Source organism: Coturnix japonica, chromosome 1 (genome assembly GCF_054131305.1).
Source record: "Coturnix japonica strain WE chromosome 1, WE-NBRP24, whole genome shotgun sequence".
Lineage (NCBI taxonomy): Eukaryota > Metazoa > Chordata > Aves > Galliformes > Phasianidae > Coturnix > Coturnix japonica.
Window position 1 is genome coordinate 155,253,938 of NC_140663.1, and position 27,088 is coordinate 155,281,025.

Here is a 27,088-nt window from a genome sequence, read left to right on the forward strand (position 1 = left end):
GAACACTACACCCAAACCCCAAACACACACAAACCGCCCACTAACAGCACGGGGGCACCGGCACCCTCCCGCAGCAGTGGCCCCGCGGCGGGAGGCGGGCGGGCGGTGCGGCGCTGCCATTGGCGAGGCTCGGGCCGGCCCTCCCCGCCGGGAGGAGGAGGAGGAGGAGGAGGAAGGCTGGAGGCGGGGCGGGCTCTGCAGTCGGTGCGCGCCGGGCGGCCGGGTCGCTGCTGCCGCCGCCGCCGAGGGCGAGGAGCCGGGCAGGGCGGCGGGGCCGGAGCCCGCGAGGTCGAGAACCGCGAGTGGAGTCGTCGGCCGCGCCGCGCCGTCGGGGTCGCGCAGATCCGCGCTCGGAGCTCGCATGGGGCGGCGGTGCTGAGCCCGCTCCGCTGCCCCCCCGCCGTCCCGCTGCCCCCCGCCGACGCCGCCGCAGCCATGGCCGAGGCCCCGCAGCTGGTGGACATCGACCCCGACTTCGAGCCGCTGCCGCGGCCCCGCTCGTGCACCTGGCCCCTGCCGCGGCCGGAGTTCAACCCTCCCAGCTCGGCCACCTCCAGCCCCGCGCCGTCCTGCGGAGGGCAGCCCGACGGGGCGGCCGCGGCCGGAGCGGCCGTCGCCGTCGCCGCCTCCGGAGCGCTGAGCGCCGACTTCATCAGCAACCTCTGCTTGGTGGAGGAGAACGAGGACTATGCGCTGCCCCCCGCCGCCGCCGCCCCCCCGGAGCCGGCCGCCTGCCGCTGCGGGGACTTCCCGGCGCCCGAGGCCGGCTGCCGCCTGCACCCGCCGGGACCGCCGCCGGTACCGCCGGTACCTCCGGCCGTGGCCGCTCTGTCTCCGGGCCCCGTGGCCGGGCAGCCCCGCAAGAGCAGCTCGTCGCGCCGCAACGCCTGGGGTAACCTGTCCTACGCGGACCTCATCACTAAGGCCATCGAGAGCTCCCCCGAGAAGAGGCTCACCCTCTCCCAGATCTACGAGTGGATGGTCAAGAGCGTGCCCTACTTCAAGGATAAGGGCGACAGTAACAGTTCAGCCGGTTGGAAGGTGAGGGCCGGACGGGACTCCTTTCGCATTTTCTTTTTTTTTTTTTTTTTTCCTCCCTAAAAGCAAAGAAAAAAAAGACAAAAACTACAGAAAAAAAAGACGCGGTTCTGCCCTCCCCCCGCAAGGCTCGGCTCTCTCTGGGAGGAGGGCCCCCCCCTCGCCCTGCCCCGCCGAAAGCAAAAGTTCACGCCGTGTCACGGCGCCGGCCCCGGGCGAGGAGGAGGGATCGCGGCTCCTCCCGGCCCCCCCCGCCGCTGCGGGCGCTGAGCGGCTCCGGGAGATCCGGGGGGAGCCGTCGGGAGACGGGGATGGGGCAGAGGCAAACAGCGATGGGGAAAGAGCAGGGGCAGGACAAGGGTTGCAGAAGTACCGTGTGTTTAATGAGTAAGCGCTCTGTTTGTCCCGGTGGCTGCGCTCAGCCCGCTTTGCAGGAGCGTGCGTCCTTTTAAACGTTGGTACTGAGCTTCCTGCGATCTCGGTGCGGGCCAGCAGCGGGGCTACCGGTGTAGAACCTGTTGATTTGGGGTCTTTCTGTTCAGCCCCTCCGCTTCCCGGCTTCACCCACGCGTGCGGTGCGCACCGCGGTGCCGACGAACGGGGTTTGCGGCAGCGCTGCGTGTGAGCGGCCAGAACCTCGCACCAAATCTTCCTCCTCCTCTTCCCTGCAGGGATGGCACAGGGCTGCCCTACTCCTGGCTCCGCACCGGTTCTGCCCGTTCTCGAGTTTTGCTCCCTTTACCTCCCAGTATCTCTTAATATTTACTTTATTTATTTATTTGTAAGCTCAAATCCGATATTTATATATTGTAACGTATTAACTGCACACCTCGAAATGGTTATTCCATCTGATTTTTGTAGACGTCATTATTTTGTGCAGGTAAGAGGTGCCCTACTAAAGAATCGTAGGTGAGGACCTCAAACTCCTTTTTGGTTTTAAGGCTCTTAAAGCTCTTAGAAGTAATGTGTTAGTTCCTATCGACATGTTTGGCTATAAAAGGTAAAGAATAATTGTCTCAAGGCGTCCCTAGGAGAGGAGTGATTGATGGGTGACAACTTTGAGACAAGGGAACTCAGCACTCACAGAATCACAGAAGATTCTCAAAGACGCTGGGTTCTTTTTCAGTTGTATTTTGGTCGGCTGGAAATAAAGCAAACTGCATTTGCACCATGAGCAGAAGAGACTTAAAACAGAGCAAATTTAATCAAAGAGCTCCCAAATTCAAGCAAGCAAATGTGAGCTCTTCTTGCTGCCCGATGGATGATGTGCTTCTTCTTGTGTTGCTTCAACAACTAATAGGGCTCACACACCTCTTCCTATGCCCACACACCTATGCTGTGCCGTACTGTACAGAAGTGAGCTGCTGGGTGATGTACTCTGTGGCAGGGCACAGAAGATACGCTGACAGTAGATATGTCCTGCATGTGCCTTGCTGTGTATGCTCTCCTTTTGACAGGCTGATTGGCACGATGCGGGATTGCACTGGTGCTATGTTTCGCTGAGTACCTTTTGGGGAGGGATTAGGGGCAGCCCCCATTCCCAGCCCCTGAGGAGTGCAGCCCAGCAGCACTGGGAGTGTGGCTCAGCCCAGAGCTGGGCTTGGTGGGGTCAGGAGCTGCAGGTGCCAGCAGAGCAGAGCATCACCCTCAGCATGGAGCCAGCAGGAGGGGTGCGGGTCTGACCTAAGAAGTGGTGTGCTGCTGTTTGGCAGCCTGAGAAAGAAAGCGTTATCTTGTTTCCTCCTCCTAAATAAGGCTTCGTCGTGTTGCAGCCTGCTGATTTGTGAGGGTAAACAAGTCACCTTTGAAATCATACACAAACCCTATGAAATACACAGCAGAACGAGCACCTTGTGCCCAGTGGCACGGTTGTGTTTGTCACCCGGAAGAGGAGAGCAGTGCTGCTTGTGAATGCGTGTGGCCCCTGCTTAATGTTCACAACTCAATTGCTTTTATTTTTCCACTGTGTGAAGAAGTTCAGAGGTGTTGATATAATCTACTGGGAGCTCAAAATAGCATTGAATTTCTGCTGAGCGAAAATGTCATTTTTAATAAGGGTAGAAGCCAAACACGGTAACATGAATTTATCACTATTAGCACAAAAAGTAGGTAAAATTATTCTGAGCCCTAAGAAGAAAGCGGCTCATTTCAGATTATCTTAGCACAAACTACTCTAAAAACCCAAATCCCCATTGAGTACTGAGGGAACAAAATGGGGAACCCATGGCTGGAGTGCCCACATTGTACCCTGCCTGTCCCACTGCAGTGCAGGACATGGGCATAGTCTGAGTGCACGCAGCCCTGCTCAGAGAAGGCTGAAGCAAGAACAAGATCTGCTTCTGAAATAGCTGAGAGATCATTGTGAAAGTTGCGTGGAAGAGTGAAACTTTGATCGCAGCAGTCAAGTGAAAGCGTTGTTTTCTTCTATCTGTGCTGGTGGGAGACTGCGTGTGGGACTTAAGGCACTTTGTAGGCCTCGAGGAGCTTCATCACAGCCATGGACTGGTTTCTTTTTACTCAAATCTGTGATAACTTCCTGGCTAATCACCATTTGCAAAGAGTGAAACTCCTTTGTGATGGCGTATTTCATAATGTTCTTGCTCTGTGTCAGAATCATTGTGATCTATTGTAAGGGGAGCTATCAGAGCTAAGTTTCGTTAGATGGTCTCAGTCTCTTAGCCAGGTACTGAAAACAGGTCCAGATCACAATGTCATGACGTGTGGTATTACTGTGGTTTTATTTGGTGATTGTTTGGATAGAGATTATTAGGTTATAAGGCAGAAAACACCGATTTTTGGCATACCCATCTCAAGGTGGCCATGGTGGTTGTTTTTCCCTATGGGACGTGTTAAGGTGGCACATGTATTTATACCTTCTTGACTTCTAGACCTAAGGAAACTTGATCACCACAATTTATTTGTAGCTGTTGCTGAAGGAGTGAGGCTAGATGGTATCCAGCTGCAGAAAGATGAATGGACATCAGCCTGAAGGCCTGAGAACTGATCCGGACTGTGGGGGGGCTTTGGGTGACCTCCTCATAGACATGCTTGGTGGTCACAACTCTTTTGCAGTGAATTGGTCCCCGTACAAAATCAGTGCTGGGGTGTGGTATGTTTGAGTTGAAAGCTACACGTGTGTTATCGAGTGCTGGAAAGCTCTAGGAAATCAAGAACCATCTTCATGGTCATCAAAAGCTTTTGATTCTAGATCAGGGAATAATTCTGCAGAGCTCAAGTGTTTAAAGTGGAACAGGGAGATCTTGGTGAGGTTTTTATTGTGCATTTCTGTTTCGATGAGGAAATGTCACTTTAACTGAAGACTGTCTGGAGGAATTGCTCTGTGTTCTCTCAGTGCTGGTTGTGTACCTGCAAGTGTTTGACTGTCCCTTTGTGGTAAGGCTACTCAGGTAAATGCTTACCTGGGAGACTTGCAGACCCCCTGGCATCATGCACTGCATTATGCATATGTGCAACACACACGTGCATGTACATTTGCATATGTCTATTTATGTATCTCCTGAGATAAGTCTTATCACGGCCGTGCTTTTGTACATGTGACGCTAGCAATAGCCTCAGCATTGGGATGTTGCCTTCACTGCCTGAGTCACCAGCTCCAACGCTGCTTACTAAGGGAGAAGCTCCATTTTTGCAGGTGCAGGGTGCCTGTGCATTGGTAACTAATGGTGAATCTCCTCAAAAGCTTGTTCTTTTCAAGCTTTGTTCTCCTCACCATCTATATTTACCTTTCAGACTTAGGATGTGCAGAAAGGATAAGCCCTGTTCAGGGCTTAGGCCTACCTGCTCCTGCCCTGTGTTCCAGGCTGGTTCGGCCAGCTGCTCCTGGGCCTTGCTGGCCTCCCAGCTTCAATTCTGTGCTGGCAATATTTTAGCTTTGTATTTTATTTTTATTCTAACAAGACTGCAGAAATGACGTACTCCTGAGATAGATGTCTGTTCAGATTCTCTCCAATCTCCACGACGTACCGCTGCCTAAATATATGCAGCTCTGTCGACACGACTGGTGAATACTTTGCAAAATGAGCTCTTTCCTTTTGGAACAAATATGCTGATATAGTTTGCAGCCACAGATTTGTGAAATACGGAATGCTGTGGCCACGGCCTACAGGGGGTCGATCTTTAGCTTTTACTGCTTTGGGAGAAAGTTAGTATTTGAAGCAGGGATTTCACCTGGAAACGGTTTTTGTAACCTTGAGTGATGAACAGTGAAAAAAGACGTACCAAAGATACCTCATAAGTAACTTCTTTTCCTCTTTCAGAATTATGCAAAATGTGGATAAATTTACTTTATCGTTAAGTCCTATGAAGAAGGAACTTAAAATTCACCGATCCTGACAGCAGCTAACTATAGTTAAGCATATGGCAGTGCATACTAATATTGCGGTGAATTTTGTAGCATTCTGTGTGTAAGTTTGGTGTGCCAATGTGAGTTTTAAATGGGGGGAAACACTGCTTTTTGTGATGACAGTCTGCACGTCAGAAATGGATGAAGTTTGCTGGGAAGAGTCGTGTTTAGAACAGCGTCTGCTGCTGCGCAGAGAGCTTCGGCATGAACTGCATTCATCTCCGAGGGCAAGTGCTGTTCACATTCAAACATTGCTTCTAAATATATTTGGTGAATGTTATTCACGTGTGTTCATCAAACAAAGCTGCTTCGTTCCTGCGCTTTAGTTTGTAATATGCAAACATCTTCAGTTGCTGTAGCAGCTGCAGGTCTCCATTCCTAGTGTAGGAGGTGGAGGAGTAACGAGAATGAAGTCAACTGCTTTACTGTATTGATGATTATCTCAAACGAAGCACTTCATTAGACCTTGTGCTAGATTTTTGTAGTGGCTAATGATCTCTACAAAATAATATCTAAGGAGGCAAATGTATTCGGAAACATTTCTGTAGTAGCTGGTAAAGGTTTGGGAGCGCTTTCCCATGTGATACGTGGGGTGGGAGGTGGCTGGGTTTGAAAACACAGTCACTGAAAGTCTGCTGTGACTCCAGCAGCTGCTGCATCAAGCAGAAAGTTGCTGGAGAAAAGAAGGGCAGCACTCAGTTTGCTCAGCTTGCTCACGGCATCGTGCATCACTGCGTGATATCAATGATTTTACAGTTCTGCTTGCAAGCACTTTTTATTCTAGAGTTAATTCAACCTCAAGCTACAAGTCTTCTCTTGTTCTAGCCTTAGAAACTTAATTTTTGGGAATGCTTGGAATCCGCACAGCTGGAAATGTGCTTGGTCCTGTTGCTGCTCCAAGTCAGTGGCCTGGGGATGGCTATGGCAGCGTTAGAACAGCCCGCCTGTCCCTGGCACATTAACTGCATGCTGGTGTGAGTCTGTCAGGGCTGTTTCTGTGGTTCCTACCAGTGCTTTGCAAGATGTAAGAGCTCTTATTAATTAGCATCTTTAGCATCTGAGAATCTGTTGTTCAGAGCTCATTTCATGCTGGGAGTTCCAGCGAATGGGCAGCGGAGAGCCTTTGCTTTTTCTTTCCCTTTAGGAAGGAGAACTCTGGAGCATTGGAGCACAGACAGACGTTCATTTTCTAGGGAAAAAAAGTCAAAGCGCAGGCTTTTATATTTTTAATCTTCCCAAATATGGACTATCTGCGTAGTCCAGAGTATGGACTTTAATTATCCAAATACCGTTTGCAGTCTTGCTTGCAAAGAAGTAGCAACTTCTTCAGTTTTCTTATGCTCAGCTCCAGAAACTGTGACGTGGGTGGAGTTTCAATTACCCATCACTGACTTTTCAAACTACACAGTTAGATAAGGCTGAAGCAACTCGCTATAAATGCGGTGACTTGTTAGACCACATTCATTGTGCAAAGGAGCTTACATCCTGCAAGGTCAGCAGAAATGCTTAATGTTTGCCTGGCTGGAAATTAATTAAATTTGGCGACTGAAATTAAAGGAATGGATTTGTTGCCCGTTGTGTGTTATACTGTGCTGCCTTTCAGTTCCCAGACTGTGAATTAGCACGGTTGCAAATGGTTTTTTGGCATGCGTGAATTTTGGGTCCAAGTTGGTGCTGTCTTTTGGCATCTGTAGTGTTTTTAGATGCAGACAACTCGTTTCACTTTGGCTGCTGTCCTTTAATGTGTGTTTGAATGTATCTGAAGCAGCTAATGGGGTTAAGGATATCAGCAATCCAAAAATATGATCTTGAGGTGCTGGGGGGTGCTGATTTGCCTATATTTGCTTAAAACTGATTCTACTTAATCTACTAATTGGAATGTAATTGTTGGAATAAAAAGAAAACAAAAACCAGCTACCTGAGCTGTACATATATCCAGATTTCAATTTTGATTGCCAAAAATCTACTTACAGAGTGAGAGATCTTTAGTGTTTGCCAACTAAATTATATCTTATAGTGGGGCTTTGCAATATGTAGAAACTCTTAATTAGGTATTCATAAAATGAAGACGTTGTTATTCAGAGATGCTTCATAGCAGGCCTCCGCACTTCTCTGCTGTCAGGATGTGAAAGGATTATCTGCTGCGTGCTCCCATTTGTCGTTAATGTGTTGATTTCTCTTTCCAAAAATACTCTGATTAAATGCGAACTTTCAAATTAAACAAAATTGTTTGCAGCCCCCACAACCCTTTCTTCCCAGAAAACCCAGCTCCGCAGGCATCCTGGTGGTGGGCCAAAGGAAGAGGGATAGCTCTTGTCAGATGGCGTGAGGAGGTGTGGGGGCTCAAGATGGGGTATCCTTGGGGAGGTCTAAGGCCTGGCTGCTGCCCTGGTGCTGGCTGTGTGCCTGGTTAAAAGGTTAAAACATTTCAAACAGGTAAGGTTTTCATCCCTTGGCCTCTTGGGAGGTTGTCTGGAAGCTGCGTCTGTTTTTCAGGAAGATGCTTCAGCTCTTGAGCTTCAGGATGAGAAGAGTAGCTGTGCTGAATGGAATAATCCATGCAAGTGTCATTACTGCTTTAAACTATAAGAAGGTAGATTTAGAGTAGACATTAGAAGGAAGAAATTCTTCACCATGAGGGTGAAGAACTGGCACAGACAGCACAGAGAAGCTGTGGGTGCCCCATCTCTGGAGGTGTTCAAGGCCAGGTTGGATGGGGCCCTGGGCAGCTCAGTCTAGTGGCAGGTTGTCCCAGAGGGACTGGAACTGGATGACCTTTTAGGACTCTTCCATCCCAAACCATTCTATGAGTCTATTCTGTTTTTATTCTTTATTATTATTTTATAATAATAATCAGCTTTGTGATGATGTTAATGAAGGTTAAGATGCAGGAGCCAGATCCAGCTCAGCCATTTGCAGATAGTGGCAAGATAAATTTAGGTCTTGATTAATATCTAGGAGCTTATAGAGAAAGAAGTAACACCAAAACCCTCACATAACACACACACACACAATAGCATGTACATATACATACGCACATATGCATTCAGATGTGAAAACCTGGAACATCGTGCCGTGCTCAAATCAGAGCAACTTCCTTCTTTCCATAGTTACGATATGCCCTGCTCTCCTTGGGGCAGCACTGAGGTGAAAGGCACTTCTGCATTTAAATGCATGTGGCATAACACTTGAAAAACTCGGAGAGTGCCAGAGAAGGCTGAGCTCTCTTTCATTTCAAACTGGATGTGAGTAAGTTTTTTTCCCATCTTGTTTTCTCTTCTTCCTTGGTGACTATGCTGTCACTTTAACTGGATCTTTCCTCAGGTGAAACAAGTGCATATTCTAGCAAGCAGAATAGTAATGCAGGGCTAAGCTCTGCTGTTGCTCGTGTGTTGTACCCCTATTCACAGATGCAGTAAATCCAGTTCATACGCCCTTGAAATAAAAGTGAGGACAAGAGGTTCAAGCAGTGTTTTAAAATGCAGCCTGTTGCAATTGATTTTTCGGGAAATAAGTAGATGCTGTCTTAATGCAGGTTGTTCCATGCTTGTTAGGAAACTTGAGTCGCTCTTGAATAATCCAGTTCGTTTAGTCTATGAAAACCTGATACTGCACTCTTGCCTACTTCTTCTTTACAGTTCTATGGCAATTACATAGCAATAAGTATTAAAAGGAGAAAGCATAATCTCCTCTGCTTGCAGTCTGAGCCGGCACCAGTCATCTCCTGATGCTATGAAGTCATCCTTTGCTTTGAGGTTGCTAACTAAAGCCTTGCTCCAGACATCTGCTCCAGGTGAGCAGTCACGTTTCACTCTCACTGTGTCCAGGCTCACTGCAGAGCATCCTCAAGGGGCTGACCCACAGTGTAGGAGAGGAATAATGCGGAGTTCATCCTGTCATTCAATGGTCTTCGTCGTTTCCCCATTTTGGAGCACTGGAACAAAAATGAAGATGTAAATGAATCTGCAATTATTGCACAACCTGGTTATGCAACTAGGCTGACGTGGTAGGGTATATACATGTAGAAAACACCTCTTTGAAGAGGTGGCATTAAGGACAGTTTCAATGCTTTCTCCCCAAAGATGAGGGCAACTGTGTTACTGATTTCACCCCCTCCTTGGTTAACATGGGCATTAAAGCACACAAAATATTCTGCTTCTGTTGACCAAGGCTTATTGCTGATAAAACAAAAAGTAAATTAGTTCTTGTGGACTGTTTATTTTGGAAGGAGATTTTTTAGCTTAGGGCCCAGAGTTCAGGCAATTAATGTTGCAGTCAGTATAGGGACGTGTCTTGCACTGTAGTGAATTCTTGTACTGTCAGCACAGTCTAGAGCATCTTTTAAGTGTGTTTAGATTTTTTTTCTTTTAAGTGAGGGATGGAGTTTCAGTTGAAGTCATTGAATCCAACAGGTCTGTGGGTGAGCTCTCAGCCTTCTTTGCAGCTGGGATCTAGATTTGTTATTTCATATGTTTTAGTATTTTTTCTGGAAGAAAATGCCTTGCATGGCTGGCTCCAGCCCTTTGTGTGAAGTGGGGGACTGATGACAGAGTGCTGTAACTGCATTTCTTTTTGGAAGGCTGGTTGGTAAGGCTTTCTTGACACCAAATGTGATGTGTGTGTCCCATCCCTGGCAAAGGCAGCGTGGTACCACAAAGCTTTATTGCATGTCTTCAGCTGAGCAGATTCACGTTCAGCCCCTGGGTTGGTGGGAAATTCTTCTCCCAGCTAAGCTGTACAGAGTCTAAAAATGGAAGTATCCTGTCCTGCCATACACACTGTTATTAGTGTGATGTGTGGCCTGAGTTTTGTTGGACATCTTTACTGATCTTCTTTGCCGTAGGAAAATACTTCCACATCCAGCCCAGTTGCTTCCCTTCTTGCTTCCGTCTGTATTAACTCCTGGTAGGCGCAACAAATAAATGGCATCTCTGTGCATAATGTGAACTGCTGATTGAAAGAAAAATTCTGCAGAATAAGCAAGTAGACTGACCTGAGAGCTTCTCATGACAACTGCCTGGTTGAAGTTAACATGCAGGGTGTTTTTGTCCTAGTTTACTCCTTAGAGGCTAATAGAGGGAATGCTGCTAGAGTAATTTTAAGATGAATCATGCCATCTGCCATGTATGGTTTGCTGTTTCAGCAGTAGAGTAGAAGAGAGAATACATGCATACAGTGGTCTGAAACAGTGTGTTTGTATTCACTCTGACACTAATTTAAGTTTCAGAGCTTTCATTTTTTCCTTGCTGGCATTTTATATCCCTTGCTTCAGCTTGGGGTTCCAGCACTGATACTGCTCTGTTGGATAGGCACTGTCAAACCCTGCAGCCTCTTCATTCTGCTAGGATTTGGAAGGTACAGGACATACCCAATCTGGCTTGCCAGAGTATTGAAGTGAACCACTGCAAAGTCCTTTTTGGAAAATGCAGTCCTAATGTTGACCTATAGCCCTAAGAAACTGAGCCAGATGTAATTTAAATGGCATGGAAAAATATTAATAGTAGTAGTAATAAAGTTGTAGGCATATGGTAGCCTGGAAGCGTAGTGTTGAAGATCACTCATGGATTGAGTTATGTACGTCTGATGCTAAAGGCTTGTTTCTCCAGGAGCCTTCTTGATCCAGAGGAGGAGCATCCCCATCACGTGGCTGTTTTCCCTGTGGGAAAAAGCAAGCTGGCATTTGAAACTGAAAAGTCGTAACCACAGCGTAGCATCAAACGTGTCGTGTCTCATCTCGTGTTTTGTCCAGGAGCAATTATTTTGGACACTGGCCAGTCCGTTAGTAAGGTTCATGGGTTTGGACTTAGGAATCGAAAGGGGTGGAATTGTAGTCTCACAGGGTTTGTACTTCAGCTCTATCACATCTTTGAGTACTGGCTGCGATTTTAGATAATGATTTAATTATTACCAGCCTGAGTAAATTCTTCTGTTCCAATATATTAAAAGCCGTCCCTTGCTGTCAGTCCTAAAGATCTAATTTTCTCATAAACTGGTTTGGCTGGTGAACTGTTGCACTGAACAATACTGATAGATTTTGTGCTTTGTTCGTGTCTTAAGCTTTTTATGAGAACTTTATCTCATGCCCCTGTTTCGAGTGCCTTGACAAGCCGTATTTAAAGAAACCGAGAGTGGAATATTGAAGCGTGTAGCAATTAAACTATTTTCCTCTCTTTCATGCATTTCACCCCTGCCCCTCGAGGGAATTATATATCTGGTAAACTCCAGAATTAATTATGTGAGGTCAGTTGAAGGCCTGAACAATAGCATGCTCTCTTTTTCAGGCAAGGCAGACAGCTTTTAAATACCAGGAATTAAGAGCAAAGATTGCTCGCCTATGGAGAGGAGTTGTTGCACCAGATACGGAGCTGACATGCAGGCAGATCTCTGCTACCCTTAGATGAGGATTAATTTATGCCCTGAGGCAAATGGGTTATTAACTCTTGTAATTTTATTTTAGCATGTTTAACAACAGATACTGTTGTTTATAAAATCCATTTAATCCTTTTTTAATCACTGCAAGTTATTTTCCAGTAGCTATCCTGCAGCCACGGGTTCCAATAGTTAGTTATTTACTGAGCAAAACATAGCATTTCTCTGTGTGTTTTTAAGTTGCTCTTTAATTCCTTGAATTAGAGTTCATTGATGTGTTTGTCTAAGTAAGTTGGGCCTCTGATTCTCTTGCCTTCTCCCTCTTCACTACACATTGAGTACCTGTAACAGCACCTTCCTTTTGTTTTGCGGTCTCTCTCTGCAGCATCCTTGTTTCACTTTTCCCTGGCTGTTGCTGCTAGTGGTGTGAAACACCAGCAGATAATCCAAGCAGATTTTATTTGCTTGGGCTTTGCTCTGCACCTTCAGGCATTTATTGATAAATAGCGGCCTTGTATTATGGGATGTGTGAACCAGAGCTTGTGACTGCACTCTTGTGTTGAGCATGAGAATGTGTGAAATGGCCGCAGTGGAGGTGTTGTCATTGTACTCTTCAGTGCTGTTGAGAGCCCATGGTATGGTGTGAAGGAGGTTGCATGTGTATGAAATCAAAGCAGTCATCTTCAAAACGACCTGTAGCTGAGAAGAAATATTTTCGATTTAGATGGACCAGATGGTCTTAGAAGTCCTTTTCAAGGTCAATGATTCTATGGCTTTCAAATGAAAGTAGGCAAGAGAATAGCAGGGAGAAGGGACATGAGGTGAGGAGGAGAGCTGTGCAGCAATTCCAGGGGAGCTGCTGTAGCTTGTAGAGAAGGAAGAGAACAACCGTTGTAGTTATTGGTATCACTGCTTGATGTTTTCCTCATTTTTCCCCATGCACTCCTGAGGTGAGAGCTGGTTTTTGCTCAGATACCTGGCAGCCCAGCAGGTGCTGCAGCCTGTCCTTGGAACCTGGGCTGAAGTTCATGCACACCAATTATCTTGATGATGAAGGTAGAGCTGGTGCCGTGTGCTCACGCAGTGACTGAAGATAAAGAACTGCAGCTTTTGGAGTAAGTGATGTGATTCCTATCTCCGTTCTTCATTGGAGGTCAAGGAAATGGGAAGGGAGAATTTTGCTATTCTGTGTTTGGCCACCTACTCTGAAAAGAAGGATATCATACAAGATTGGGGACTCTCAAGCCTTCTCGAGTTTTTCACAAAGTCCTGGTTACCATGGGATAGTGTAGGACTATTAGCACACAGCAAGAATTTGCCCTTTCTGTGCCAGTCACTGGGATGCAACACAGCAACGCTGCCTTGCACCTAGAGTAAGTTTTCTGGTCTCTGTCAAACGTATGAGCTGAAATGCGCCTTTTCACCCTCCGAGCTACTTTCCAATGCAGTGTGAAAGATTATGAACGAGGAGACAGGGATAACATTTATGTCTTTCTGGCTGTGGGAGCTTTGCCTCCTGGCTGTGATTATGCTCGTGTTTAGTCCATGAATATTTTTTTCCTGAATGTTAGGAGATCTGCTATTATGAGAGATTTTACCACTGGGGCTGGCTGGCATAAAGCAAATGCCTGACTGACTTGAAATGATTTGATTAGTCTGTCTTGCGCTGGGAGAATCACTTGCTCAGGTCTATCCTAAGGATAAATGAATCATGCCAGAGGAGAAGTCAAAACTGCCAATGAAGACTTCACGTTTGTTGCTATTAAGTGGCAGCAAAAAGAGCTTTGCTGTGGGAAACGTGCCTTTTTTTTTTTCCAGAAGTGTATTTATCTTGGTCTGAGCTATGCTGAAATGTGAAAACTCCTTCCAAATTTAAGAGAAAAAAAAATCAGGAGACAAAATGTGTTTTTATTATCAGAGACTTCTAACCAGGTTTATTGCTTGTACTGTTGATCTGCTGAAGTACCTCTTGGTAGCAGAAAAAAGAAAGAGAAGACAACTGGAAAAGAAGAGGGTTATGTAGTCTCCTTTTAGCTTGGGAATCTTGTCTGTTTGGAGTTCTTCCATAGTCCGTGAAGGATGATAGGTTCCTGTTCTGTTAACAAGGAGAAAATTCATCAAGTGCAGTGAATGATATGGCACTGAAAGACTGGGAAGAAGGTTCTCTAGGAAGGATTAAAACAGCAAAAGTCTCCTGGTCTGAAGTGAAGTCATAATGTTATGTGCTGCAGCAACAGCCTGCTCCTCCAAGAAGGTAGAAGAGTGACAGGTTTTACATGGGTTCAACCAGTGACTGGCTCCAGCCAGCTCAAGTCTCTTATGAGACAAACTGCAGCCATGGCATCTACACATATAATAGGCATATTTTTCAGTTAAACAGCATAACTTCTGTGTCTGTACACTCTTCAAGGGTTCTCCCCCTTCTCCATCTGGAGGGAAGATATGGGATACTTAGCAGCATGCTGTGCATCCTTATTACATGTGATGAAGCGTGCTCTGTGAGCCAGAGATGGCTGTGATGTCTGTCAGTCAGAGTGCTGCATGCCTCCAGGACAGACATGAGAAATATCTGAGCTGCACATTGTTCCGTGCTTTCTAGAAAGTCTGCAGACTGGATAGTTTCAGTACGTGAAAAGACTATAAGCGTACCCGTAACCTCAGTGGGTTGCAGGGAAATTTCCTCATGTTTGGAAGCAGTGGGGTTTTGCGAATCAAAGCAAACAAATATGTTTTGGTTGTGGTATTTATAAGAAAAGGCGACAGAGGAAATGAGAAAACTTTGAGAAGTGAGTGAAGTAGTGATTGGCATGAGATGTGTTTTTTTTTTTCCTCATTTCTTTTTGCTTTGTAAATTCCTGCTTTCTCTTGCCGAGGCTTAGCAAGGAAAGTTTTACTTTCTAAAGAGAAGACAACATGTGTCATAAGGAAAAAGAACATCTTAAAGATATGCAGTCTGTTATGTAATGGAAGGTTTTGTTATGGAGAATGTTTGCAACAGTAAGACTGTATAGGATTTCCTATTCAGAAAAAAATACAAGCTACCTGTAAACATGAACTCTTCAAGAGTGTTGTCAATGCTCTTTACAGCACAGAAAGAAATATAAGGAAAAGATCTAGAACTAAATGAAGACTGCAAAAAAACTGAAAGCAAAGGGGAATGTAACGTGCTATGAAGTGTAATTAAGAAAATGGCTATTCCAATGCTGATAAGTCATATAACAGTCAGTGAGGAGCTTGTGAATGTGGCAAGATGGGAGTTGTTGGCCTCTTCTTCCACTTAACTCGTGATAGGATGAAAGAGAATGGCCCCAAGTTGTGTCAGGAGAGGTTCAGGCTGGATATTGGGAAAAGTTTCTTCTCCAAGGGAGTGATCAGGTGCTGGAATGGGCTGCTCGGGGTGGGGGGTGGTGGAATTACTGACCCTGGAGGTGTTCAAGGAACTTTTAGATGCTGTTTGTCCTGAGGGACATAGTTTGGTGGGGAAATATGGATGGTAGGTGGGTGGTTGGACTGGATGACCTTGGAGGTCTTTTCCAACCTTGGTGATTCTATTATTCTGTGATTTTATGTATTTCAGAGCTAGTTGCCCAATGCAAGGTCTGCCTGCGAATCTTGTCTTTAGACATACGTAGTTTTTTCCATTATATTTAGGTGAGAAGGAAGAGGCTTTTTGCTCTTGTTGGTATACAGTAAAAAAGAGCAGAACTGTGCCTTCCTGAGTAGTGCTGTGTAATGTCATTGAATGATCTGCTCATACCACTAACCAAAATTGAAAAAAGGTAAGTAAATTCCAGAGCTTAAAACGAATCAGTCTTCTGTATTTCTAAGGACTTATATCCAAAGGTATTAGAAAATTGTTTGGTGGCCCTGCCAGGCAGGGGGGTTGGAGCTTCATGATCCTTGAGGTCCTTTCCAACCTGGGTCATTCTGTGAATTGTGAGAGGAGGTTAACTGTTATATATTTGTGGACTGTTTGTAAATCCTCATTTCTTACCCTTCCAAATGCCAAGTGCTTGTGTATCCTTGTGTTGTTAATGAAACAGTTTTTATTTGTAGCACTGTGTGAAGCACAGCTCTGGTGTGAAAGGTGGCCTTCAAATTGTGGAAATTTCACCTGGGTTAGATATAATCTTTAACGAGGCAGTAACTAATTCAGCTTTTGTGCTCATCACTTTAAAATCATTATGATGGCTGTCCTAAACTACAGAGACACACAAACAAAAAGGTTCAGTTCAAGAGTGAAGTGGCCTTGCCTGGACTGTCTTTTGGCCACCGTGAGCTCTGCTGGGGCTCTTTGCCCTCACTGAAAGCTGCTGGGAAGGAGGGCTGAAGGATGCTGGGTGCTTGCAGTGTTTGTGAACTGCAAAAGGTGAGAGAGAGGAAGTAAGTGTTGTGGTGAAAGAATGCAGAGCCTGGGCTTGAGGTCATGTACCTGGGAAGCTGTGTTGGGCACAGGTGTAAATCTGTAGGAAGCCATGGCTTGTGTAGCTCAACCTTCCACATGCTAATGTTTCCACTCATTATGACCTGTGTTTTGAGTGAGGACAGCTGAGAGGAGCCATTTGCAAGCAAAGGCAGCTCTGAACATGTAAGAAGGCACTGAACACCTTATAAAAAGCCAGCGTGAAGCCTAGGGAGACCCAAGAGGAGTGAGTTATTGGTGTTCTATATGCAGTGATGGAGCAGCTGAGAGGGACTGAGAGGAGTAGAGCTGAGCCCACTCTGGGCCCTGCAGTAGAACGCAGTGCTGGTGCTGGGGCTGTGAGTCAAAGCCCCATGACTCAATCGCAAGACCATTAGTCCTTTTAAGTAGCTGCCTTAAGGGCTGCCAAGAATTAGGGCTGATGGGCAGCACCAGAACAGGACATGAATTATTAGGTGTTCCTTTCCAGCTGGAAAGCAGCAGGGGGTAGAAAGGACTGCTGCAGTGTGTCTCGCAGGCAGACTGGCACAGTGATAGGTGCGTGGGGAGAACTTGCCTGCTGCAGCTCTGAGCCCTGACAGTGGCTACCCAAAGGATCCTGTGGTTTTAAAGGTCATGATAGATTTGAGTTACTGAAGCATGAGTAAGAAGCTGCAGAAAACATGGGCAAGGCACAGAAATTGTTCAGTTGTACATTTGAGCTGGATGCTTAAAAATCTTGCAGCCCAGAAATAACACTTTAAAAGCAAGTTTGTACTTTTATTTGCCCTTTTCTAGCCCAGTGTTAGATGTTTGGTCTTAGTAGCTACTGATCAGCAGTTTATTAGCAGTACTGCTCTGGGGATTAGCATATGCTTTTCCTACTGTGCTCTAAAGCATCAGTTTACAGTTATTCTGTATGTAATGCAGAACAGTAACTCCCTTTTTTTTCTGCTTTAATGAAATATTGGAGAAATATTATATTCTTAGAACATGTTATTTTCATTAAAAATAATTCTGCATTTTTTAATGTCGAATTCTACTTACTGTGGTTTTCAAATACACAGTCATAAAGCTTGCAATTCTTTGAGACTATTTCCAGGGGAAATATACATTAGGGTTGTCTTTGTGATATGCAGATTTTTTTCCTTTTATAGATAGAATGGCTTCTACTTTTTCTTCCCTCCCTTCCCGTCCCCTCTCTTCATAGAATCATAGAATGACCTGGGTTGGAAGGGACCTCAAGGATCATGAAGTTCCAATCCCCCTGCCTGGCAGGACCACCAAACTTCCACAATTACTAGATCAGGTTGCCCAGGGCCCCGTCCAACCTGGCCTATAACACCTCCAAGGACGGGGCATCCACAACCTCCCTGGGCAGCCTGTTCCAGGACCTCACCATTCTCCTAGTAAAGAACTTCCCCCTAACATCCAACCTAAATCTTCCCTCTTTCAACTTAAATCCATTTCCCCGTGTCCTGGTATTATCAGCCTCTTATTCATGCTACTTAAGGTACTTATAAATACATTTCTAATTTATTTTTTTATATTGTTTTCATTTTTTCCCCCTATATTATTCTCTTGTTTTAAAGTTTCTATATATCTCTGTGTGTGTATAAAATACACACTCTGAATTTGAACTTGAAATAGCCATCGTAATTTGTCTGTGCCTTTGGCCCATGTAGAAGCATGATGCTTATTATCTCCTGCTAGTTACAGTTTGTTAGTTTGTGAGTGGTGTGAGGACTGATGGCACCTTGCTTGCAGTACTCCTGCTGTCACATATGTTAGGCAAGGAATAAGTGTTTTGAGGGATGCTGGTGTTTCATCTCTTCATACTCTTCAGTGGGTTTGTATGTAGTGTGTGGGCAGACCTACTAGATGCGAGGCACTGTTTGCTTGCTAGCAATGCACAAAACAAGAGGTGGCAGCTTCCCTTAGAGTTTACAACCAGAGGACCCAGCTTTGTGGAATTGCAGCGCTGTAGCTTTGAGTGTGCTGCATGGGAGCATGATGAAAGACAACCTCTTGGGAGCAAAAGTGCAGGCAAGGTTAGAGCCTTGATCCTTACCTCCACTGTTTACAGGAGCAAAGTGGTGGAATTGCTTTGGCAAAGTGGCTGTTTGTCCCAGATTCCATATTATTTGGCTGTTTGTGCTGTATTTTTTTCTTCTGTATTTTTTCCTAAGGTATTGTTTTTGCAGACCATATTGAAAACATGCTTCTTTTTCTTTCCTAATTTGATTGTAATGAGGGCTTTGTTAATCAAAAATAAGTGCAATAAGGCAGAATGACTTGGTTATTTTTACATTTTCCTGTTTAAAAGAGAGAGAGAGAGAAAAAAAAAAAAAGCTCAGTAAGTGAGCCACAATGAGCCGTGATGTATTTCCTCCATCAGGATGGAAAATAAGCCATTTATTATTTCAGCTCTGACTCACAGTGAACCTGCTGACACTGAGACATTTTATAATCATAAGGAACAGGTTAGGGCAGTAACTTGGACGCCAGGATGGGGATTACCTACTTATTACAGTGTTTTACAACCTGGATGCTTTAGGTTTTCTGGCAGAAAGTCCTAAACCTCACACTAAACACCACGCTGTTATTGTACAATTACTGCTTGCAGGTCTTGCTGTAGGTGGTGCCAGCTAGACAGATGCTTTCATTATAATTATCCTTTTTACTATATATAAAGATTTCATCCCTTTAATCCATGTAAATTTTACTGCTCTTGAAAGTGACACTAATAGTTATACTTTGAGCCTTTCCTCCTTGTCCTGTGTTTCCAAACTGACTTGGGGATGGGCTTGGTCAGTGCAGAAATGGGAGATGTCCAAGGAGAGCTCCTGCAGGAAGCGGTGCTGATGACTCAGTAGACAGCTCTGGTGGTCATTACACGGTCCCCTGACACTGGCTGCAAGAATAGCAGCACTAACTCCAGCATTGTGGCCAAGCTCCAGCTGAATAATTACTTTCTGCCTGCCTCAAATTCCTCCACAGCTTCAGCTGGAGATGCTGAGCTTCGTTTCCCTTCTTATAAACAGTCTCAGTGCTTGTGCAGAGAAGCTGCCTCTTTGCACCTTGGAATTAACAGTATTTCAATGCTGGTTGAGTGACTTTATTCTTGTAGTTGTGTATAGCTTGGGAAATACCAGCTCCTAACATGCTCCTTTTACCGAGGTATGTGTGACAAATCATCTTGTACTCTGCTTTTTTTTTTTTTTCTTCTTTTTTTCTTTTTCCCTTCAGTAATAGCCTCTGAATACCATTGCATTTGCTGATAAATTAGGGCATCTGTGAAATTCATGATCACTTGACAGCTAGATGTTGAAAAATGACTGGGAAAGGGATAGTGAAGTCCTCATTACAGTGCAGTGAACCAGGAAAACTCTTCCCACATAACCAATTAAGACCACCTACTTGGTGTGGTCTCTTGCTCTTTGACTGGAAACCTGTAACTGAACGTTTCTGATCTACTGGAACCTACAGCTCCAGATGGGCAAATATATGGTGAACCAGAGAAATAGAGCTACATCAGGAAGTGATACTTCCTTTGAGAACGTCTTCACAAATATGGGCACAGCCAGTTCTCTGCTCTGATCACTGGTGTTCAGAGGCCCATCACACCATGCTGGCAGGAAAGCTGTTACTCACTGGGAAGGACCAGCCCTGCCTGGAGGTAGATGTTGTGGCCCTTCCGTGTATGGTGGCTCTGCCAATATTTCATTGCTCTTCCTGTAACAGCAGTGACCTGAGGCAATCCAGTAGATTGGCTTTTACTGTTCGGTTGTGTAGTCTGGTACCCACCTAATATGCTCCTCCAAGTTGCAAGACTGACAGACCCTTATGTATCTTGGTTTTGTCAGCAAGTGGCAAATGGAGGGTGCTTTAGATGTTCCTTTACACATATGAGCAAAAGTTATTTGTGAGAAACTGCAGGTAGAACAACTGGTTGACTGAAGGCTTTGGGCCCCTGACTTTATAGTGGAACTCATGTACAAGAGCCTGATTTGTTTTCCTGTGAGGGAGGTGGAACAGCTGACCTTGGAGTGACCCTCAAACTGAGACTTTGTGTGGAGCTCATCTGCTGGAGGTTGGATGATCTTCCATTTGTCAGGTATTGAGTATGTTTGAGTACAAGCGCTGGGTCAAGACTTTGTGAAACATCATGTAGGAGCTACCTTTCTGCTGTTTATTCTTCTGAAGAAGTTATGCTTTGCATGATCCAGTCTTAATGGCCCTTTGATTGCTCCATCCTGTCTCCTCTTGACCAGGAGACTACACATGACTTCTTGAAGCCTGCTACTTAATAGCATTCTGCAGTTAAGCACCAGATCATCTACTCTTCATGCAACAGTATATTCTGTCTCTATCCCCCAGAGCTCAGAGAACACCTCAGAGTTACAGCATTTGTATCTTGCAATATTGAAAATATGCAACATCAGGTGTTTGATCAGAGTCAATATAACTGGTTGCTTAATCAATGAAAGTTACCTACTTCTCTGTGCAGGGTAATTTGAACAAGCTATCAAGAAGACTACTTAGTAGTCTGCGTAGATCTTCTGAGGTGAAGGGGCATCACTGGAGTCTAGTGACTCTAAAATACACACTGGTGAATCTATTCTGACAAACCTGTGGATGGGAAGAGCCTATACAAAGTAAAGGAGGTGAAGAAAGTATGGGAATGAAGGGGGAATTTTTATTATAATGTTTTATTTACCATAGGAAGCATGCAGGTAATCTGTTAGTGACTTTAATGAGCAGTTATTATTATTATTATTACTTATTTATTTGGCCTGGAGCTCATATTGAAAGGAGAACTGGAATACAGAAGTTATGGGAATGGAAGCATAAGCAGAGCACTTCCCCCAATGGGAGATTACCATCTGAGTGCCACTGGTATTCCCATGGGATGGAAAGGTGGCAGTCTGGAAACCAGGCTGTAGCTAGTAGGTGCTTCCTTTGGAGTCACGTGCATGTGTGAGCAGGAGATCTAAAAGGAGATATTTAGAGTAAGAAATTATGTTTGTATGTGTATCAACAGAGAATGTATTAGTAGGTATTTGGGAGTTACAGGGCGGGTTGTATTTTTTTTTTCCTCCTGAAACTGAGATTGTTGTGTTTGTTGTCAAAATACTTTGTATTTTCTCTCCTGTTGTTACTTAGTGTGGCTGTAGCACTAACTTGCTTATTTGTTACCACACCTCCTTTTCTTCTCTGGGGAGGAGAGGAGAGGTAATGACTTAAGTGTTCTCCAAGGAGTGTGGGTTATAGACTGTAATATGTACAGGTCTTTAGCTCTGATGCTGTTAGAAATTAATCTATTAATGTAGTTAAAGGTCTTTTTTTTTTTTTTTGCTTGATAATTTCCTTTAAACTTTAGAAGAGATGCAAATAATTTTGTTCTATGAAATGAAAAAGGAAGCATTGCACAAGTTTTGCATGGAAAAGTATTGAGATTAAAATAGAGACAACTCTGAGTTGCAAAGACTAAATAAACTCTAGGTACTTCAATGCAGGTTAGTAAAGGAAAAGTCAAGGGTAACATCTTCCCTTAGCATCACAGTGCCGGGGAATGAGTAGCTTGAGTAGCATCATAAAGCAAGAATGTAATGATGATTAATGCCGCTTAGTATGTGCCAAGTATCTTTCTAATACAGTTATTTGACATGATTAGCTTCATGCTTACTAAGAAAGACTGATTTAAGGCTGAGAATGAATGAAATTCCGCAACCTCATCTTCTCATCAACTTCAAATCTGGATTTGTATTAAGCTTGAGCATGTGGACCTCTCTGAAGACTTTATGGTACGGATTTTTGTTGAGAAACTGTAGCTGAATATATACATATACATTTTGCCCTGTATTTCTGGAGAAACTTGAGAGTGTGAAAATTTGATTTTACTTCTAAGAACAAATGTTTATAACTTGGCCTATTCTGAGTTTGCCTTATGCAAAGAGACTGAAAAAAGCCTTCTCTGAGCTGTATTTTGCCATATCCTATTTGTGGCAGTAATCCTAAATATTTAATAGGAAGTATATTTCTAGGAAAAATATTATTTCTTGAGAAAGACTACAATGAGAGCACTGAGCTCCCAGTCAAACTCTGACTTTGTCTGAAGCCAAGGTGTGATCCTTGTCTCCAGTCACCTTCCTTCTTTGAAGCGTTGTTTGCACATGGTTCATAGTTTGACCATGAAGTCCTTGCCCCCATGAGGTGATATCCAAGGAAAATTGAAGAAGACAGAATAAAGTTGAGCAGTTGCAGTGTAGAAAATACTTTGTTTTGGACTTGAGTCTTCTTTCTTCGTATGAAATGGAAATGATCCTTTTCTGACTGTAGGGCCTGCTCATTGGGAAGGAGAACTCCACTGCTTTGTGCAGTGCTGCTCAAAGCAAAGATGCTAGTCAAAGCATCTATCAACCTCATGTTTCCATCCCTACTTCTGTGGCCCCAAAGCTCCTGGCTGTGATTAGGGCCTGCATCAGGACGAGGAGGATGATGATCTGCTGAAGGCATGAGGCTCTGGCAGATGTGGTTAGTTGAGTCTGGGTTTGAGAAGATGAGATGGGCACACTACGGTGGGAGTATGATTAAGGTGGATGGAAGATGTCGTGCTGCAGGGAGTGGAAAGCACCTCTGGGGGCTGTCCTCAGCCTCTTGTTTGCCAGTCTGCTGTTGCCACCAGATTCAGTTTTGCCTACAATGTTGGGAAACACTGAGCTGGTCCTAGGCAAGTATCAGTCATCTGTATTTTGTCTGGGTCAGGATCTGGTGCCAGAATTGCTAATCGGATCAGGAAGTCTGGGTATGCTTTTTTCTGTAGAATGTGTGGGCAGAATGCCGTGCCTTCTGTTCCCTCGGGTGATTGAACTTGCCGGGTTTTACAGCTTTGAGACTTTGGCCTGTATCACATGTATCAGCATGAAAGTGGTGCCAGGCTAGAGCTTCTGAAAGAGGCGTTTATGTGGGGAGGCAGAGATCAAAACCACCCTTGCAGTCACTGGCTGGGACTGCACGCTAGAGGGGCTGTAAAGTGCAAGGGAAGCTGTTACTGAAGTATTAGAATATGCCCAGCTAAATCCCAGTGTTTCTGCTGTCTGGTCTTGGCAAATGGGAGTTCTGACTGAAATTAGGTAGAGAAACGTAAGTTGTAGCTGTCATTTTTTATTCTGGAGTACATGGACAAACAGATCAGAGACTCTTCTATTGTCAGGATGGGCAGCTCACAGTGGATATTAAACTCATGTTTATACTGGAATTTCAAAAAACTATAAATAAATGCATGGAGTTAGAAGTGTGGAAAACAGGATAGACACATGACTGAGTGTTTATGACCATCTTTACCAAGCCAGACCTGCAGTGTAGCATGTGATGTTGTTATTTCTCCTCCAGCAGAAGGTAAAGGGACAACATGGTCACTGGAGCAGTGCTTTGGTGTGGCCTCAAATCCTTGCACAAGGACTGTGTTAACTTAAATCACGCAACATCTCAAATCATCTAAAATAAGTTTATATTTCTCAGATACCCTTTATAGAACATCCCTTTGTTCTGTTGTGTTGTGCCAAACATTTAGCAGCGTTGGGGACTGCAGCCACACACAGCTGCATCCCTTAGAAGCCAGAAACCTGTGTTTTGGCTTGGTGGATGCTTTTCTGCAAAGGACTGACTTGTGGCTACTGCTGGAAGACTGTGGAGGAACTAGAGATGTCCTTCCTCTGTGGAAAGCTGTGCTGAAATATTTCACAGCTGGAGTGGGAGAGATGCTCAAATTCTTGGTGTGGTGCTAAAACACTGAAAAGCAGAGCCTGGGCTGAGCTCTGCCGCAGCACAGAACTAGGCAAAGTTGACTTCACAACCACAAAGTGCAAAATACGTTTCCTCCTCCTCTCTCCTCTCTGCCCCCTGGAACCTGTAGCTGTGGAGAGGCCCCATGCTGGCCAGGGCAGCGTCCTGGTCCTGCTATCATTTCCTGTATGAACCTCTGCCCTCCTGTCCCCGGGCATAGTAAATCCAGGGCCAGGCTGTCACAAGCCTTCTTCCTGTGATTGTTATCCCCACATCAGCCCTGGAGTTTGTTTAAGAGCACAATGATAGCTAGTAAAGGAGGAAGGAGTGGGGAGGAGCTCTGGCCCCAATTGGGTGTCCTTCCCCCGCTTCTGCTGTCTGTTCAGGCAGTGCTGTGCCTGGTTACTCACAGGCTGCCAAAAGGACTGATGGACAGGAGGGAGCAGCTTGCACTCGTGGAATCAGGAGATGCTTGATCCACTGTGCTTAATGTCCAGATCAAAACCAGTCCATCTGAGTGCACTGAACACTGTCTTGGTTTTCATGATCATAGAATGGCTTGGATTGGAAAGGATCTCAAAGCCCATCCATGGGTAGTGCCAGCCAGCAGCTCAGGCTGCCCAGGGCCCCATTTAACCTGGCCTTGAGTGCCTCCAGGGATGGGGCACCCACAGCTTCTCTGTGCAGCTGTGCCAGGGCCTCACCATTTTCAGAATAAGGAACTTCCTCCTGATATCTGACTGAAATTTCCCTTCTTTTAGTTTAAAACCTTTCCCCCTTGTCCTGTCACTGCCAGATTTGGTTCCTGGCAGTAGCCAAATGCTGTTTTAAAGTGCATTTCAGAACAGACATATGGCTTTTACTGAGTTAGGCCTGAACTCCCTCTACCCCAGTATTTCCTCTGGGACCTGCTGCACTTACAAGTTCAGTGTCAAGGCATGCCTGTGTCTAGGGGTCAGCCCTTACATTCAAGAAACAATTTGAATTTATTTTGTGGAAAGAAACAATTACAACTTCCAGTAGATGGTTAGCTGGAATGCTTTGCATTTTCAAGTTACCTGTGCATACTCCTAAACAGTGTATTTAGGGTTTCATTTGTCATGTTAGTATATGTGAGTACCAAATAATGTTAATGGTGTCACGTTGGGTTTCTTAATTGTGATATAGCCTTACTGTCATTTGTGTGCATAACATGCTTGTTAAATTTTACAAGCTGAGAATCTTCATTGAGAAGGTTCTGCTGTTGATGAAGCTTTCTGTCACATTTCTTGTGAAGAGGAAGAATCATGATGGTATTAAATAATAAAGGAAAAGTAAATTCTCATGGCTATTTTGGAAAAAAACACACCAAACTCTATAGGAATCTATGGTGCTCTAGAATAACTTTCAATAAAACTATTGCTGCCTTCCTAGGGAAGGTGTGTGCAATTAGCTTCAGTCCTAGAAGCAAAAAGGCAGGACAAGGAAGACCTGCGTGTGTAGACATGCTGCAAATAGCATTGAGGACAGAGCGTGCTTGTCAGCTGCTAATGCGACTTGTGAAGGCAAACTAAAATACTATGGGTTACTTAATTTAAACCCTTGGTTAAATATGAAGTCAGAGCAAATGTGGAACATAAAAAGCAATTGAAAACACGTGGCAGGCAAAAAATGTTCCAGAATTTGTGTTGGTATGAGATATAAATGAAAGTCAGTGATCTGAGCTTATCTCTGCTGATCCCTTTTGGGGTGCAAGGGAGAAAAGGAGGTGTTCCCAGCTGTTGTGTGCTGCGAGGCTACAGGCTGCCTCACTGGAACATCTGAGGAGATATATAGATTTAAAATCTAACATTAGCATCTGTATGCTAAAATCCTGTTTCTGCAGCAGTTATTCTCACGTTGTGGATGTAGAATTGAAGCCAGAGCACTGTGTTGTTATCTAATGATTAAGGTGAATCAGGCTTGAGACATTTCTTCTGGTGATGAAGTCTTTTGTTTTTGTAGCCTCACTGCTAAGTTTCCATGCAGATACTTTCTTTTTGAATAGAATTTTTGCTTGCTCTCAACTTGTATCTGTACTGTGGGCTGTAGTTATTTTCAGTCAGCTTGCACATTGTTTAATAACGTGCATTTTCATAGGAAATGAGTGAGTAGAAAATACTGTTTGAAGGATGGTGCTTAAGCAGCCCTTACATAGAGGGTTGTTTTCTGTTCTTATGGGTTTGCCACTAGACTTAATGCACAGCTGAGGAGAGCTATTTTCAGTAATGTCTACATAAATAACTTGGCTTTAGCGGCATGAATGGAACGAAGGTATCCCAAGACCCAATTTCATGCTTAATCCATTTCCTCTATTCACTTTTCACTTGGTCATTATGGATAAGAGATATTCTGGAAACAGAAAGTCATAATCATGGAACTGGTGGGAGGAAGAGGGTTTTTCACTGGATCATGTGCCATAAATAAGAGTAACCTATAAATTTTTCTGGCAGGATGAATTGCTATGCCAGAGCAGTGTTCTAATGCAGCCTTTTAAAGGAATCTTTGCAGACAACAGAGCTTCAGTGCATGGTGCTGCTAATGAAGCTATCGGCTGATACATCCGGAAGACAAATACACACTTGGATTTTGTTCATGAAGTATAGTTTTCTGATGCATAAAGAACCAAATGTCTTGGAAGAGAAACAGTTTTCTCAGTCATACTGTCTTGGTCTTGCAGGATGGTGCATAAAGGATGCTTTCAGTTTCTGTCTGCAGATCAGTTTTGACTTGTAGAAGTCTTAGTGGGTAGGTGTAGATGAATCTGGGAGGAAGGCTTAGTGGGTTGGTGTAGATGTATCTGGGAGGAAGGCTTGTTTCCAGCTTAGTATGTGTCGTATATACCATCCTCAGGCTCTTTTTGTAGTCCGACTGTCTTGGGCTGTCAGCCTTTTGGGTGACTGACTCCATAAGCCTCCGTGCCTGGCACAATGAAGCCTCTTTCTGAGTGAGGTCTCTGGGTGCTACTGCAGTACAAATATTTAATGATAAAACATGCTTATCTCCCGCCAAAAATCTGGCAACATCCTTATCAAGATATTATTAAATTGTCAGTTCAACCATATGCCGAGCGTTTTAGGCGAACAAATGTTCATGCTGGCTCTTGCATG

General features: G+C 44.6%; 1 protein-coding gene across 1 annotated transcript in view; it reads left to right on the forward strand.

Moving 5' to 3' along the window:
* Positions 1-209: 209 nt before the first annotated feature.
* Positions 210-27,088, forward strand: part of FOXO1 (forkhead box O1) — a 57,624-nt gene continuing 30,745 nt past the window's right edge. The window contains exon 1 of the mRNA XM_015851898.2: positions 210-1,041. Coding sequence (XP_015707384.2) covers positions 436-1,041 — 606 coding nt within the window. The 5' untranslated portion in view covers positions 210-435. The remainder of the gene's footprint in view (positions 1,042-27,088) is intronic.